This window comes from Danio aesculapii, chromosome 19 (genome assembly GCF_903798145.1).
Source record: "Danio aesculapii chromosome 19, fDanAes4.1, whole genome shotgun sequence".
Lineage (NCBI taxonomy): Eukaryota > Metazoa > Chordata > Actinopteri > Cypriniformes > Danionidae > Danio > Danio aesculapii.
The window spans coordinates 6431602-6449407 of NC_079453.1; the positions used below are offsets into that span (position 1 = coordinate 6431602).

A 17806-nucleotide genomic window follows, 5' to 3' on the forward strand; every position below is an offset into this window, starting at 1 on the left:
AGGTGTCTTCCAGGTATGACAGACTACAATGTTGAAACTGCAAATGCAGTGGTTTTGGCCTCTTAAAATGTAGCCTAAAATAAAATGTAGTCAATTGTTATATTAATTATCAACCAATTTAGGTGGTTAAAGGTTTAAGGGTAAAGAAATGGCATAAACTTGACGTTTAGCCAAAACATTTATGGTGATTGAAATTAATGTGACAACTAATGCCATGTTTTCTATTCTAGCCTATAGTAACTTTACTCCAATGCATTGTAAATAACAGTAATGCTGCATGCAAAAACGTTTTCTTTGTTGCATTTCCTAAAGAAGCACAAGAAAGTTAACCTGTTTGCGTCCCGTCGTGCACGGTACATAAAACTAGCTGTATGATTTTAATCAAATATTGGGTCCACGGAGCACTGAGCAATGTTTACTTCCAACGCAAACACACGGAGAACAGCGCATAGTGACGCGGTAAAGCACGTCCGCAGCTCTCCATCTCCGTTCAGCCCGCAGCAGGAAGTGTGCTGAATACACCGAGAAAAAGACGGTGGAGCCGCCCGCTGAAGAGAAAAAGAGTTCAAAAATAATAATGGCGAGCGACTGAACATACCAATTTCTCCTGCGCAATCTAAAAGAGCATAACCCCTCATTCCTGATCATTGTGCACGTCTGTAAGTCGGGTAAGTGGTTGCAGCTTGAAGGTGTTTGTTTAATTGCACACAATGGCCACATTCATTGAATCAGAGCTCGCGAGCCTCCGGATCTTTGTGTCGCTAGGCAAGCTAGCCGACTAGCATTGACCTTACCGCTAAATAGAAACCGTTTTACAGTTTATACCTGATATTCGTCGATTTAATCGCGTTTATATCGGTGTGTTTTAATCCAAAGGACATTTATTCCAAATGTAGGTCATCAAAACTGTTTGTTTTCTTCGAGATGGTCGTGTTTTGCGCTCGCTAGTATCGTGAGGGGAGGCTAGCGCGTTAGCTGCGGGGGGGTTTGTCGCTGTCAGACAGACCGACACGTTCAAATAATCGATGCCATCGCCTACAAGAGCTGGATGCTTTTCATGCTTTCAAACCAACACACGAGAGTGACCAAAAATGAGCGGGACTTTTCGTCCTAAAGCGTTTGGCGCGTCGAAAATAATCGTTTTTTTCTGCGTTTTCTCGCACTCAGTCTGGCTGCAATAGCCCACCAGCTAATATTTGCACACAGCGACTCGCATCCTGTGAAAACACACGGGTCTGGATGTACATTTCGCTCTTTCTTGCAACAATACAGACATGCATTTTGACTGGCACTGCACGTACATTGAGCCCGGATGGGTGTACAATGTATTTTTGGTCTTAATTCGGTGTTATCGACGCCTAATTTGGTGAGTCTGGAGGGAAAATGACACGGAATGTCGGGTATCTGCATCTGCTTTTGTCCGGAGAAAAAGCGGGTGTGGAGCTTTAGGCCAAGGTCATAGCGAGGCGTTAATTGTTTACATTTTTATAGAAAAACAGGTTTGCTTATAGACCATGAATATTATTCCGTCGTTATTGGCGTGTCACGGACATCTTGGGCCCATCATGTATCGTTTCTTTGTCAGCTGCGCCATTGGGCAAATAGAATATTGTAAATTTACAATGTAGCTGAAGAAACGTATAACCATGCTAATTGTTTTTTTTTTCAATGTTTATCTACGCGTTTTATTGATTCGAGTGTTTACGTTGCATTAATACGTATTAAAATTATCAAAGTTTAGAGCTAATTAAGGATTTGTTGATCTGGGTTTTAGTTTTCTTAAGAGAACTAAATGTCTACAAAGTTCTCATGGTCATCATTTAAAATAGTGATTTCCACTAATGAAGAAGTGGTGGTCATTATTAAAAACATAACCATGAACGTGGTTAATATACAAGTTATTCATTAAGTAAAAGCACTTTAATACATTTAATCTTAAAACTATTTTTAATAATGCTTTTTGGACTCGCTTGACACATAAATTCAAGGTATAAAAGTAAACATGCAGTAAATGAGCAGTGTGTTTACACACACACTTGTTTACCTTCTAACAGGGCCTCTATGTAGTCTTTCTGTTTGATTTTGTTTAGTGTGCAGGATTACTTTAGTGATCAGTAGGGTCAGACAGAATCTGCGGACATTTTTTGCTATTTCTGCTAATAAAACTGGGGATTTATGTGGAATGATTTTTGCGAGTTTTGTAACTAAAAACGTAATATATTAAATACAAAAAAAAAAAGCTTTTATACTTTTATTGTTTCCTAAGCAAATCCAATTAGATCTACTTATTTGGTAAACAAAGCAGATCTCATATAATATATCTACTAAAAGACAGAAATGATTACTTTACAAACTGTATTGTAAATAAATCATATGAACATTTTTATATTAGTCGGTAATATTACGGAAATTAATTTCAAACCTGAATAAATATAAATTTACGCTACTAAATGAATAGACTCAATGAATGGCTAAAAATCAGTGGAAATCTCTGGATTTCTGCACTTGCAGATTCCGTGTGGGTCTAGTCATCAGGCAGCGTTTGCTAGACCAGGTGAAGACATGAACATCTGTGTAGTTCTATATGCCGATTAATGATTAATTAATTTAAATTCTTATCACAAAACTAGTCTGTAGTATAATAAGTAAATTGACTTCAAGTTATATGGTTATTTGACTTAAAAAAAAACACCTTTTAATATATATATATATATATATATATATATATATATATATATATATATATATATATATATATATATATATATATATTATTATTATAATTTTTTTTTATTTACATATCTTTTTTCTGACTTATTATAATGTCATGGTTTTGCCATTTTAATCACTGAATTCTCATAGCTAATATGCAAGTGATTGTTACTATCTGATATCATCACTGCACAGTGTTCTTTCCAGTGTTCCAGCTGGACCAGTTGGGGTTTCTGTGTGGAGTTGCATATTCTCCAGTTTCCTCCACAGTCTGTATAACGCCTCATTCACACGGGGCATCAAAGTCAACGCTTCCCTATCACTTTGAATGGGTGACGTCAGGTGTTGCCGAACTGCATTGTGGATCCGTCGGCGCCTGCTTGCTGCAGAAGTTGTGACTTTCTCAACTTTTGAAACGCCAACGGAAGCGTCAGCCAATCAGATCGCTATATGGCTGATGCTGCTATGGCGATCGCGTCAGCCCCAACTTCAGACACGCCCTCTGTAAAGCATTGACGCTGAAGCCCCGTGTGAATCGGGCGTAAGTGAATTGGATGAACTAAATTGGCTGTAGTGTATGTGTGTGTGTGAATGCGAGAGTATATGGGTTTTTCCCAATACTAAGTTGCGATTTAAAAGGGCATCCGCTGCGTAAAACAAATGCTGGAATAGTTGGCGGTTCATTCTACTGTGGCGACCCTTGATTAAAAAAAACAACGTTTAATCCAAATATGCTAGTGAATGTCGTCATCATCTGATACCATTACTGCAGTGTTATTTTGTGTTCTTTTCTGTGACAGGTCTTAGTAGTGCTTTCATTGACCTTAAATTAAGCAATCATAGTGGAAGTAGTGTGTTTTGTAAATTATTTGATTCCCTAAAAAGTGGGACCCATCTGGCATTTTGCAGTGTGGATCTTGAAGTGTTGATGGAGCTAAAGCATCCAGATGGTCTTGAGTCAGAGACCACTGGTCAGGTTATATACCCTGAGGGTATGCGACGCTAACTCAGATCACAGATGCTGTGAGATGTATGCCTAGATTCATTCTTCAAACAGCAGACCTCACTGTGCATGAATGATGATCACATCATGAACACTTCATATGATCTGTCTTGCAACTTGTAGCACAAAATGGAGTAAAACTGGTCATTTTGGTCACATTTTCCATTAGAATGTTCTATTAAAGCATGCATGAAATCAAACCGTAAATATTTTAATGTTGAACAATTAATTCAAGAGGTGGCACAGTGGCCTCACAGCAAGAAGGTTGCTGGTTCAAGTCCCAGCTGGACCAGTTGGCATTTCTGTGTGGAGTTTGCATGTTCTCCCCTTGTTCGTGTGGGTTTCCTCCGACTGCTCCGGTTTCCCGCACAGTCTGTATAAGTGAATTGGATGAACCAAAATGACTGTAGTGTATGAGTGTGTGTGAGAGTGTATGCATGGTTTCTGCTACATTTATTTTCGATGGCGAGGCGCCACACCAAAATTCATCCCGCCACAGCTACATTACAGCTTCTCATTCAAAACATTCAGCCATTTTTTTTAATAGCGGGTTACAATCGCACCAAAACATATTAAATGGTAAGTGAATTATAACAGCGCGAACTTTTCTGTAATCGTAGTCCTGCGTTATTTGTTTAACTTTTTAAGGCGACGTGCTGACTGACTGACTGGTGCATGCACAATGCGTGAGGCCAGCAAACACAATGTAGCTTTCAGTTATGATGGACACAGTTTCCATAATTATATTTTATTTATAGATAAAGGTCTGTGGTTCTGCATACAATGACTATCTTGCTGGAGTTTATAGCCGCTTCACTTTACTTCAGGACGCATTAATGCCGCTGTGTAGGTCTGTTGGAGACATTCATAAATATTCCTAGCAAATCTAATAAATGTTGGAGACATACTCGTTACATACACGCACTAAAGAAAATCTGCACTTGAGCAGCATATATATTTGAGGGCTCGCAAGAAGTTTTGTGCACAAACAGAGGAAATCGGCGCTCTAGGCAATGAAATAATGCCACAGGTTGGTAGATGTGTGTAAAAGGCCAAACAGTCTGCCGCCACAGCTGGAAAAAATCCTAGAGGAAACACTGGTATGGGTGTTTCCCAATACTAGGTTGCAGCTGGAAGGGCATCCGCTGCGTAAAACATATGCCGGAATAGTTGACGGTTCATTCCGCTGTGGTGACCCCTGATAAATAAGGGACTAAGCCGAAGGAAAATTAATGAATCCACTGGAAAAAAATGGTACAATTTCCACTTTAATCAAAATCTGAATATTTGATTTCGCTCAGGAATTGCAGTCCTACTCTGATATCAGTTAAACTGCTAGAGAAAGAAGAGGAGCTGTACAAAAACAAATACCCACCACTCATTATTTACTTTCTGTTGGAAATATGGCATCATGCAGAAATAAAGGTCTGCACAAACTTCCAGTTTACACTGACTTTAAAGAAGATAGGATGTGGTGCAGGAGAAAAAATAGTTGCTTTATCTGTACATGGGGTCAAGGTTATGGAAACTAGGTCAAATGGCGAAAAACTTGTATGTTATTTTCATCTTATCCCTTTTTAAATCTGAATATTTCAAGTGATATTAAAGTTCGGTACTAATAAGTACTAAAATTTTTAAAACGTGGATTTCACACTAACATTGGTGCTTTGTTGAGCAGGTTTTTAAACTTTATTGGCTATTGTGTTCATGTGCTTAATGACTTTAATTGGCTCTTAATATCACTACTTTACTGTCCTTCATTGAGTGCTTACACAGATACACAATCACTAGAGCGTTTAAGAGCTGCATCTATCAGAAGATCTGTTCATGAGCATAATGTCAGGTTTAAAATTCTCTATTTCCAATAAAGTGTTAGTTCACTAAAAATGAAAATGTTATTACCCTTATATCATTTCAAACCTCTGAGACTCTTAAGATCAGAAATCAAAAGATATTTTAGGTGATATCTGAGAGCTCCCTTGTCCTCCATAGACTGCAATGGTCACCAACTCATTCAATGTCCAGGAAAAATGGCAAAAAACATCCTGAAAACGTGCTATAGTGTTTCAATCAGAATAATAAGAAACTACAAGAATACTTTTGTGCGTACATAGAAAAAAAAGAACTTCTTTTTGAACCACTGAAGGCATTAATTCCTCAATGCATATCATATAACTCAGATGACATTACTTAAACAGATATTATTAGATTACTGGACGAAATGCCTAAACCAAAGTCCATTATCAAATATGTTGCTTTAATTACATTCTAATTACAGTCTTAATACATCAGAATACAAGATAGGAATACCCCGAGATGCAAAACATATAGGCCTGTATACTAAATAGACCAACAGTGGCTTATCTTATTGCTGCAGCTACTATTTTTCCTACCGCTATTAGGAAGTTTCATTTTTATTCTCTTCAGCTCATTGGATTGAAACGATGCTTTATTTGCAAATGTGTTATGTAATATACTGAATTTACGCATTGATTAAATTCACAGCTTTGAATGGAAACATAGCCACGTACAAGGAGATTGCATTTTGTAGGACATTGTATTGTGTAGTTGCAATAAAATATATATGACTCAAAGTAATATGTGCTAAAAACATAAACAAGACAGTTCTGAACCTTCTTTTACCACCAGATAAATTCACTGGTATCAGTCACACATTGTCTTAATATAGGGTTATTAATAACTGCCGCTATTGAAGTTTCTGTACTGAAAGTGAAATCATGCCATACAACAGGCTTGAGAGAAGCCAAAAAATAAACCAGCTGAGCTCTCTAGTGTTTCAGTTGTCTGATGGCCATTGTGTGTGGTAAAGGAGCACTGTTTCTTTCATTGCAGTTGTGTGGTAAAAAGATGGATTTCTCCCCAGTGGGCACTAATTTTATTTGGTTTTCTTATAGCAAATTCAGCTTCAATAATCCAGTGTGATTTTTGTTGTCGCCAAATTTCCTGAACCATTTTATTGAGCTCCAAGCTCCAAGTGTAGTCATGGATCTAGTTGGTTTTTGTATTTAGATAGGAACACAAGCTGCCAATGTAGCCAAATTTCACTCGCTTTAGTGATGCCAGTGGCACTGGGTTAAACTGATGAAGTGATTTTATATGCAGCCCTGGCGTTTAGTGACCCTTAAAGACAATAACAGAAAATAAGAATCTTGCTTGTGCTTTGAAAAATCCATTTGATTGTTTTAGCGTTGAAATACATTTGAAGAGTTACTGATTGTCAGAGTTATAATTGAGTTCAGTGGTTTGCACAAATATTAAATGTAGAATTGAAAGAAAAAAATCTTGGTCTGTTGTGGTGCCAAGCTCAATCTCAATGTGTGGTTTTAAATGAAAAAGCTCCTTAATCGACTGCCATGATTTGCAGTCTGTCTGTAGTTAGGATGTTATGTGGTGCATGGGACAGATCATATTATTAGAGTTTCTTGCATTTTCAGATGAAAGGGTTGCCAAGATTGGCTTGGTTATATGGAGTTTGCATATTCAGTTGCTGTATTTAGTTGTATAAACGTCAATGCACTGCTGCATGTTCGCTTAATTTATGTATACTAAATGTTGTTGCGATACTTGGTTTTACATAAGCAGCTTTCATGGAAAATGCATGATTTCTGCTTGTGGTGTTGTTGCAAATTACTGTATCTTCAATTGCCAAAGAAGCATTTGTAATAATACTCAATAAACATTGTCAAAATTTGGAATGGCAAAAGTTATCAGACATCGATTAGTAAATATCTGTAAATCAAATATACCTGGAGATATTTTGATCCAAATATCTTGTTTATAAAAAGGGCTTTGGCTGATATATGTTTTTAGTCATGTGTAAACTTTTATCAACTCTGAGGTTTTAAGGGCACATAGTTTGCCCCTTATATTAAGATTTAATATTATAGTTTTTCTGAGTGTGCCAGTTTAGGTTCAGTTAAAAACACAATTCAGATTTTTTGATTATAATGTGCTAAAAAGTGCCATTTTGGGGGCGTGTACACAGGTCGCTGTTTAAGGGTTGTGTTGCTTCACATGAAAATTAGATTCGGCTTTCCGCCCAATGTAACAAGGGAGCGGAGCCAAGAGCTCCCCCGATTTGTGTTTGGCAACAGACAGAGAGAAGCAACATGAGTGAGAGGACCAGCATTCAGCTGTACATGTACGACTCGGACACAGACCAAGCAGAGACTACAAAATCATTTGTGTCTTTGTATAGTTTTACAGCCAACTGTGTGCTAGTATAAAGTTCCGAGCTTGTACACGGAGACTAATAACCACGCACACTGAATTAGCTTTGACTGAGGCACCGGATGCGCCGATCAGAGCCGAGACACGCACATTTGCATGTTATTTAAAATGAAACTATTCAGATGGCGCTCTGTGGCGCGGCAGAAATGTGAAGTGTCCCGAATCGTGGCTGAGCGCCGCGGACAGCCGCCGACTTAAAGCGTCGTTGAATGTACCCTGATAGAAACCTATGTTTAGAATGCTAAAATGCGTGGCGCGGCGCTTCTTGTGTGCGACGTGCAGGCAAGTTCGTTATTTTCTTCTAAGTCAAGTTGCGGTCGTTCTAAAAAACGCTCCAATTAGTCCACCATTTTTGTTGTTGTATTGGAAAAAAAAAAAGGACTGGCTGTGTTTATATCACCCCAATATGACTGTCTATACACTACACTTACACACATTTCTGTCCAAACAGCTTGAAAAGTAGATTTTTCACCATAGATGCCCTTTAAAGAATGGCTTTGAGATGGCCTGACTATCCTAACATATAGAAAATTTATTTTGTAGCAACTTCAGAAAGTGTTTACTGAGTTTTCCAGCGTTTGTTTATAATGACTGCATTTCTGCATTTTTGGGGGGCTGCAAGCTCTACCTGACAAAATCTGGAAGTAGCCAATTCCTGCACAATTTACTTGATATGCTTGCAATGCTTAGACAACTTGCATTGTAAAACTGACCTTTTTTTCTTGAATAATGTTTACTCTTTTATAGCTTGTACTATACTTGTAATTCACATATCCTTGGTAAAATGTTAATTATGCTGATGTTGTGGCAGTGTAAACAGACTTCAGAGTTATCAGCAAAGCCGTTTACAGTTGACGTCAAATGATTGATGTGCAGGTACAAAAAGCTGGCTTATTTTCATCTACTTTGAACCTGTGCGTCTGTTGTGGGACCTAAAGTAAGAGTAGACATGCCAAAGCTACATCTCATAATGTCGTCCTATTACAGTAAATGTTTATTTATTGTTATAACCCTTATTTGTTAAATAAAATTAACGTAGTTTTTTTTTATGTTCTCAGCTGTCCTCTGATGCCCCACATCTGTCCAGACCCTCTCTGAACTGCTGTGATCGAGTGGAATTGAAAGGCTGATTGGAGAGAATATCTGTCACCCAGGTAAAATGGCTGATACTACAGAAGCAGAGAGCTGAACATCACACATTGCCCCCTTTTCTTCTTTGTTCGAGGATCATTTTATGTGGACATTTCTCCCTTCCATTTCAATTTTCTCATCATGGCTATGCATGATATGAATCGAGCCAAGGGTTTTCCTTGCAAAGAATGCGACATCATTTGCCCAAGTACACCTAGTCTACTGGAGCACATGAAAGCACACTATCATCAAGAAGAGAATGGCAGATTTGAATGCGAGCAGTGTGGACGCATTTTTAAGCATGCCAGTAGCTTGGCTTCTCACAAAAAAACTCATGAAATGGGTTCTTTCCAGTGTCCAGTCTGCACCAGAACTTTGCCCAATGCAGTGGCGCTGAAAAACCACCTCCGCATCCACACCCTGTCTCCAAGTGCCCAAGCTGAAGAGGAGAATGAGGACAATGTTGATGAAGACAGGGATTATAATCTAGCACAAGATCTGTCTGACGCAGCTTTCAGGAGTCACATAAACAACAGCGGAATGATGCCTGGTCATGACCATGACAAACTGAAACCTCCAGGATCTGAAGATGCCTGGGACAGACCGTTTAAATGTGACCAATGTGACAGAACATATCGTCATCATGGCAGCTTGGTTAACCATAAGAAGTCTCATCAAGAGGGTACATATAAGTGCAGTGTCTGTTATAAGCAGTTTAGTAATCTTGCCGCTCTTAATGCTCATGAACGCACTCATTCTAAATTTAAGCCCCCTGGAATGTCCATGGGGGTTCTTGTGAATGAAGCACCATCTGACCCTCGCCCCCTTGGTTCCCATAATGATGACATGGCACCCAGCTATTGCCATCTTTGCCAATTGGCTTTGCCTAATAAGAATGACTTTCAAGAGCACCTTTTGTTACATAATGCTGCATCATCTTCATTGGGACTAACACGTAGTTTCCCAGGCATAGTGCCTCATAATCTAAGTTCTGTTCGATCCCCAGCAGTGAATCCTTATACACCAGCTCTAGGTGACCCCCTTCCATTGCCCCCATTACCTGACAAGCGTTATGACCCAATGCTAGGCCCTGCAGTTAATAATGCCATATATACGTGTGCATATTGTGGAACAGGACAACCTGACTTGGATAGTCTCAAAATTCATTACCTTACCCATGACCCTCACACGACAGCACATGCCCAAGATGCCCCTTCTATTTTAAATTCTGTTGGGCTAGCTTCAAACTCTCAACCATCAATATCTACATCAAATGGTGAGACAAGGTCTCAGGGGCAGTCTTCATCTATTGATGATGCTGATCGCAGATTTAAGTGCCAAGAATGTGGGAAAAGCTATCGACATGCCGGGAGTCTAGTTAATCATAAACGCTCACATCAAACTGGCAATTATCAGTGCACAGTTTGCTGTAAGCAGTATTCACACTTAGCAGCCCTACATAGCCACCTTCGCAGTCACAAAACCAGGCCAAATTCACAGTCGATGGGTACAGAGGGAGATTGGCTTTCCTCTGAGCCACTGACAGGGCTAGACTCTCAACAAGGCTTTGTACATTCTCAGGGTCAGGAGAGTGGTGCAACAACCCCAATTTCAATGCCTGGTAATCTTGGTGATGCAGCACACTTTGTCCCAGATGGTTCCCATAACAGTGGCCTGGATTCACTGGAATTCCATGACCGATTTGACGGCTCCCTTGCTCAAAGCAGTTCTGGTCATTCCCCTCTTCCCCAAAACCATCGTCAAGCAAATAATGTCAACCAAGGGAGTATGACTAATGGTTACATGGGTAACATGAGCTTCCATAGTCCTGGTGGTGCTTCTCTGCCAGCTGGCAGTGCTAACCTCAAAGAAAGTTCTCGTCACAGACGTGGTCATGACCAGATGTCATTTGCAGGTGCACAAAACAACTCACAGGGCAACAATAAGAGAATGAATAACAAAAATGATGATGATGATGATGATGGAGAGGTTTATCAGTGCACGGCCTGCGGAAACCATTATGCCAGTCTGAGGGCACTTCGTAGCCACCTACGAAGCCATGGGGTTAACCAGGGGGCAGGGCCCTCCTCTGCCCTCACTTCAGTTGGTGACCAAGAGTGGAGGAGGCGACAAGAGGGTAGTACAGCCAGTCTTTCGATCTGTAGCACCTGTGGCCAGAGCTTCAGCAGAAAGCAGGACTTGCTGAATCACCAGCTAGTCCATGGACATGCTCGGCCAGATGGATCTACACAGGGCTTGGGTGGCAGTAGCTCTAATTCTAATGGCAAAATGGATGGAAGGAACCACATTTGCGTTGACTGTGGCATGTTCTTTGCAGATCGCCATCACCTGATCACTCACCTGTGTCCAGGCAAGGCGAGATCGGGGGCATTGAACAAGGGTATGAATGGAGCTAAAGGGATGACGGGTGGTGCTGGTACCAGTGGCAGCGGAGGCCCTGTAAACCCTCAGCAGATGTCAGGCTCTGTTGATCGGCCCCACAGGTGCGACCAGTGTGGAAGGAGTTACAGACACCCCTGCTCCCTGCTCAACCATAAGAAATCTCACAAGACTGGGGTCTTCCGCTGCCTTGTCTGCCAAAAACGCTACTACAACCTACTGGCTCTCAAGAACCACCAGAGGACTCATTTTGACTTAAAGAGGTTAGCCAGCATTGCATGTGCCCTATTATACTCTAACTGTTTAGATCTCTTTGCATACTTTGAATGCTTATGTATTATCATGAGTTCCCCACTCATGTGATTACTCAGGTCATCACTGAATGAATAGATTTTAATGAAATGTTGAGTGTCAAGGCAGTGTGCAATGGTGATTGTTTTTGTTTTTTATTAGAGATGACGAGGGCAACAAACATAACTCATACTGATATACACGCATACACGCAGTTGAGTCTGAAATTCATAATGTCTGTACCCCATTTGAGCATTGTGTAGTCATCTTTGTATATGTAAGGGGATCGTCCCTCTTTCTGTTTCTTTCTTTTTATGGAAGTGTGTTTTAGCTTTCTTATCTGTTTGTTTTTGTGTGTTTTATCTGTTCACAGACACAAGTGTGAGGAGTGTGGGAAGGCCTTCAAGATTCAGAAGCAGTTAATAAATCATCTACGCCTGCACGAAGAGCACAGAGCAAAGACTGGAGAGCGAGACCAAAGAGTTCAAAGCATGTCTCATCCCAATGGAGCCCACTATGAAGGAGGCCCTTCGCAGCTTCAAGCTATGAGGATGGGTGAACCCAAAATGCAGAATCCTCCCATGAACACCAATTATGGTCAACCTCAAGATTTCAAAAAACCATACGCAGGGGCGAGGGCACAGCAGATTGATGATGGCAGCGGTCGCCGCCCCTTTGCTTGCGATCAGTGTGGACGTACTTACCGTCATGCTGGCAGTCTGGCCAATCATAAGAACCTTCATAAGATCGGCGAATACCACTGCAACGTGTGCAACTCCACTTATCCAAATCGACTGGCAATGAAGAATCACCTTCGAATGCATTTCGCTCTTAAGAAATTTACCTGCACTGAATGTGGAAGGGGCTTCAGGAACCAGAGGCAGCTTGAAACGCACACCAGCAACCAGCTCTGCAAAGATATTCCTGTTCCTCTTCCTGGTACTAGCATTCAGACTGCTCCTCCTCCACCAGAATATGAATGCGATGGGTGCTCTCAAGTCTTTCATGCAACCACAGATCTGGCCTCACATAACTGCAGTGCACAGCTTCCTTCGTCTTCTGCCTCCCTCAACAGCTCTAATATGAGCATGGATGCAGGTGACCTGGGATCTCCAGAGCGTGAAGAACGTCCTTTTGCCTGTGACCTTTGCGGCTGCTCATACAAGCATGCTAGCAGTCTGCTCAACCACAAAAATACACACAAAATTGGCAACTTCAACTGCTCCTATTGTGACAAGCCGTACACCAACTACATGGCCCTCCGCAACCACATGCGTATCCACACGCAGAAGAAGCGGCATATCTGCACAACCTGCGGAAAGGCTTTCCGACTGGCCCGCTTCCTTCGGAACCACCAGAGAGTCCACGAGGAGGGACACACCCGATTTGGCTGCCCCACCTGTGGGAAGAGCTTCCAGGGTCGTTCTGGGCTGGCCAGGCACCGCTGCGGTGACAACCAGGTAGGCAAGGAGGGCATGAGGAAGGACACTTCAAGCACAAGAGAGGGAGAGGATTACCGGTTCACGTGAGTTTACGTCTGTTGTTCGTGATTTTTGAAGTGAACTAGTAAAGATCACAGGTTTCTACATGTCTATTACAGGTATATGATCTCCAATCCGGCTTCCTCGGGACCATACGCGTGCCGGAATTTGGATTTTTCTGAAGTTTGGACAGTATGATTAGTGGAGACCAGATAAGTTACCCCCCTTTGCTTTCAGTTAGCAATTTGCACTAGATTGTTCGGATGTCTTGGTAAAATGGGTCAATCTTGATGTACTTACTAGGTAGATGTGTGTATTGTACTAAAGATAGACAAACAATTGATTGCTCCTTAATAATTGATTTGAGTGAAAACATATTGGAATGTATGGTGAAGTTTACTGTTGTTACCATTTGAACATTCAGTTGCCATTAATGCTCTAATTTTATATCAGCTATAGTGCTTCCAGGAACGCATACTTATCTGGGCTCAACAGCACTCAGCAAACCACTGGACTTTAATTAATTTGTTTAATGCATGTTTTTTAATTTGCCATTTTATTTACCATTATCAAAATATGCTTAATTTGCTATCAAGGCAATAAATATCAAGGAAGAAATATTTAAAGGAATGTGACAACTTCCCACTAACGCACAACTTCCATACTAACAAATTACATTATTGGAACAAAAGTTCTTAGTGAGGTTCACAAAAACATAACATACTGCTTTGATATTTGGAAACAAGTTCACCACACTTCTATAATTCTGTTTTCCAACCAGAATTCAGATCAAATCCAAAAACCGTGTTTTCTGCACAATCATGCTAGCATTTTGAAAGGCTTTGTGTTCTTGATCGATACTTAGTAACATTGTATTGACCATTTTGAACAGCTGAATCTTTAAATACCTTGATACTGAAAACTAATCATGATTTGTAGAACACTGACACAAGGTGTGTCCTGTAGACTGTCACATTGTTTATATTATGATTCTATAAATTATATAGTTCATTGTACCACTGCCTTAATTTTACACAATTAGTTGAAACTTCAAGTTATAATTCATGGTCACTTTATTCACTGCTTTTACTGACAATGCTATCCAAGTTATCCTGTCCAAGATAATTTTTGTTTTAGTTTGGCAGCTGGATTCAAGATCATATACCTGTATTTGTGTATCCATCAATGCAATTATCATAGAAGTCCGCTAAACATTGTTAGCTTGCTTTAAGACTAATCTAGGTTACTAACTATTGAGGGGTTGAGAAGACAATGAGCAGGTGAGATTTACTTTGTCTCTCTTTCTGTTTTCACAGATGTGACCAGTGTGGTCGTTCTTATCGGCATGCTAGCTCACTTCTTAATCACAAAAACACCCACACTGTCGGCATCTACCACTGCGCTGTGTGCCTCAAGACCTACTCCAATTTGCTCGCACTCAAGAATCACCGTCGCATTCATTCTGAAACTCGGCGGCACCGCTGCCCAGAGTGTGGCAAAGCTTTCCGTGTCTCTTCCCAATTACAAAATCACCGCCGTATCCACCAAAAGGAGCGGGAGATTGCCTGCACTCTGTGCCAGCGGACCTTCCTTAGCAAGGCTAGTTTCCGACTCCACTTGGAAATGCAACATGGCCGCACCCCAAAAACATCGCAGCAGCCTGGGGTTTCGTCCAGTGGCTCTGATTTGAGTTGGGGCTCTGGGCTTGACCTTACGCTGATGCAAGCACAGGGACTTGATCCTAATGGCCTCCGAAAGCTTAACCATGGCCCCAGTGGCAGCAGCTCATCTGGACTTCATCATCAGCTGGCGTCACAGCAGAGACGCAGTGAGTTGGGGTGCAAGTCGCATGTCTGTGATCAGTGCGGCCGTGGTTACCGTCATGCCAGCTCACTTCTGAATCACAAAAACAGCCACAAGATGGGCACCTATTTTTGCAACTCCTGTCAGAAAGAATTCTCCAACCTGATGGCACTCAAAAATCACAGACGTATCCACACAGAGCCCAAGCGTTACCAGTGCCCGGACTGTGGCAAGGCATTCCGTGTCTCCACCCAACTCATCTGCCACCGCCGCATCCACACCAAGGAGAAGCCTTTCTCGTGTCAGCACTGTGATAAGCGCTTCTCCAGCAGATCCAACTTAAGACACCATCAGAAGGTCCACTGGAACAGTTCAACACCTTCATCTAGTCTCAACGTCGGCACCACCAACTACTTGGGCATGCCCTCAGGGCCCTTTTTATAGTGCCGGAGAATTGCTAAAGCAGAACTTGTGGTTTGTTATGGAGATTCATGCCAAGGCTTTTGGAGGTGCCAAAACCCCCATTACTTTCACTCATCTTCCTCTCTAGTGCTTGAGGTGTGGCTGTGAGGCTTTTGTTGAACAGATTGTTGTTTAGGTTAAGAGAACTGTCCCTGCATGTACCGTGAAACATTGGACTTGTTACATCACATGATGACTGTTAGTTTTAGGTCACATTTTCCCCACCCTTACCCTCATCCTAAACACCACAGGTGACCTTACTTGCATTTTCACAGTTCCCTTTTGGGGTTGGGGACACTGAGGGCCACTGCCTTCAATTCTGATACCAGCCTTTGGAAGAAGTACAAACTAGCTGGCGTCTTGTTTTAATTCTTGAAAACGAATTGCTTTCGGGATGAGACATTTCCACGTATGTGTATAAAACAGCACATTTCCCACTATGGTACTGTTAGATCAGTATTGTTTTTGTGAGGTTACATAAAAAGCGACTTTGGGTTCAAGATGGACACGCAACCCCACCTTTTGGGTTATTGCTAAATGGATAAAAAAAGAATTTAAAAAGCATACATTTCATCCCATGCCTAGCTACCCTTTTGATGACAACCTTGAAAGCATTCACAACTTTCAATCCTAGACAATACAAAGAAAATATGTTGACTGTCCGATGAATTCCGAGACGTGTCGAGCAACTTGTATGTATAACAAGTAGAAGTAACTATGTTTAACAGTGTATAGAGCGTAATTGAGACGTCTTCAGTTATTGGAGGCAACACATTTCTGTGTTGTGTAGGACTTTCAAAGATTTTTTTTGGTTTTGTTTTGTATTCCTCCCCTGTTCTTTTCATGTTCTAACTTTTCTAACTTGTGTGTACCATGCAGCACGAAGATGAGCTTCAAAACATTATTATTATTCAGCAGCAGATGACAGCATTGCGCTTATTGGGTTCATTTCTTAGTGGCATCATTCGTTCGTTCTCCCTTTAATTTGATGATGTTGCTCAGAACCCATATTTTAAAAACTGCAACTAACTTGCTAGTGTATAGAAATGGTAGGTTGTGCTATGAATAAAAAAAATGGGAGAAAAATGAAAGGGGGAAAAATGTATATTGATAGGCTTGTACTGGCATTTGGTTTTACCTTGTATTGTATTGTACCTCTGACTGTATTATTTACAGGAAAACTTTTATAAAAGATCACTGTAGTATGCATTTTTATTTAAATTAACACTTGTAACTGAAAACGCTAGTTTTAGAGCTCCCAGTTTTAGGATTTCTTGTTTCGACCCCTCCATTCTCCAGAGGCTGTCGGACACGGAGTCAGGAATGGCAGGACTCCTAAAAAAACACTTGTTATAGTGACTGTAATCTCCTCTTTCATTGCCATTATTTGTTATGCTTTTAAACGAACGTTCTGTCCCTTGTGCAATAAACAGGGAACTGTAACAATGTGTTTTTAATTGCAGTATAATGAGTGTAAACATATCACTGTATTATTATTGCCTTTCTCACGTGATGTTGTGACTGTCCCCCAAACCTCCCCATACTCATGTCAAGATTGGATGTGCCTATTTCACTTTTTAAGAATGATTTTGTGATCATTACAATCAGCAAGGCAATCTTATTTTAAACTCCTTCAGTTACACCATGTTAACTCATGTATTTATTTGTTTTGGCTTTCTTTTTTTAATTGCATTGGACTTTTTTGAGCTTGTTTATAATACCTGGGAGCGCTGGTGCTAAGTCAATGTATTTTGAGTGCAAATGAAATTGTATCTGCGATGATCGGAGCATGGGAAGATTATATATTTATGTACCTGTGCCCTTGCAAATTTTACGCAATTGGATAATTTTAAAAAAAGGACATTCTTCCCAGGCTACTTTGACAAGGATTCCAAATATAAATTATAAAATGATAAAACTTAAAATGATAAAAGATTTTTTCCCCCCTTCTTGTTTATATATATATAAATAAGCTGTATATATATAAACATACATATATATTGTTTATATATATATATGCACATGCACACATACATATATAAATATATGTGACTGTATACTTTTTTTTTTAAACAACATTTTGATAATTCATTTCCTAACAGAACATGTTTGAATTATAACCTCATTGCTCTCAAACAATAAAAATAAATAGCTGGAACATTAATGTAACATTCACTTCAAATTCATGTGTGATTTTAAAGGTTGTCACTCATGGTTGGTGTTCTCAAAGAGTCTGCATCCACCAATTTCAATGTCATGGTGTTGTTTGTTG

General features: G+C 40.4%; 1 protein-coding gene across 3 annotated transcripts; it reads left to right on the top strand.

The window, feature by feature from the left end:
• The first annotated feature begins 469 nt into the window (after window positions 1–469).
• Window positions 470–17698, top strand: si:dkey-89b17.4 (zinc finger protein 646). 3 transcript variants are annotated; one of them, XM_056479922.1, is made up of 5 exons: window positions 470–668; window positions 9025–11760; window positions 12162–13313; window positions 13389–13481; window positions 14584–14675. In XM_056479922.1, exons 2-4 carry the CDS (start codon window positions 9239–9241, stop codon window positions 13465–13467), a joined length of 3753 nt encoding a protein of 1250 aa, XP_056335897.1. In that variant the 5' UTR covers window positions 470–668; window positions 9025–9238; the 3' UTR covers window positions 13468–13481; window positions 14584–14675. The 3 variants fall into 3 exon arrangements, with proteins under 3 accessions (XP_056335897.1, XP_056335895.1, XP_056335896.1); XM_056479920.1 differs by lacking the exon at window positions 13389–13481 and having other exon boundaries at window positions 471–668; window positions 14586–17698; XM_056479921.1 differs by lacking the exons at window positions 470–668; window positions 13389–13481 and adding an exon at window positions 774–1366 and having other exon boundaries at window positions 14586–17698.
• The last annotated feature ends 108 nt before the right edge of the window (window positions 17699–17806 follow it).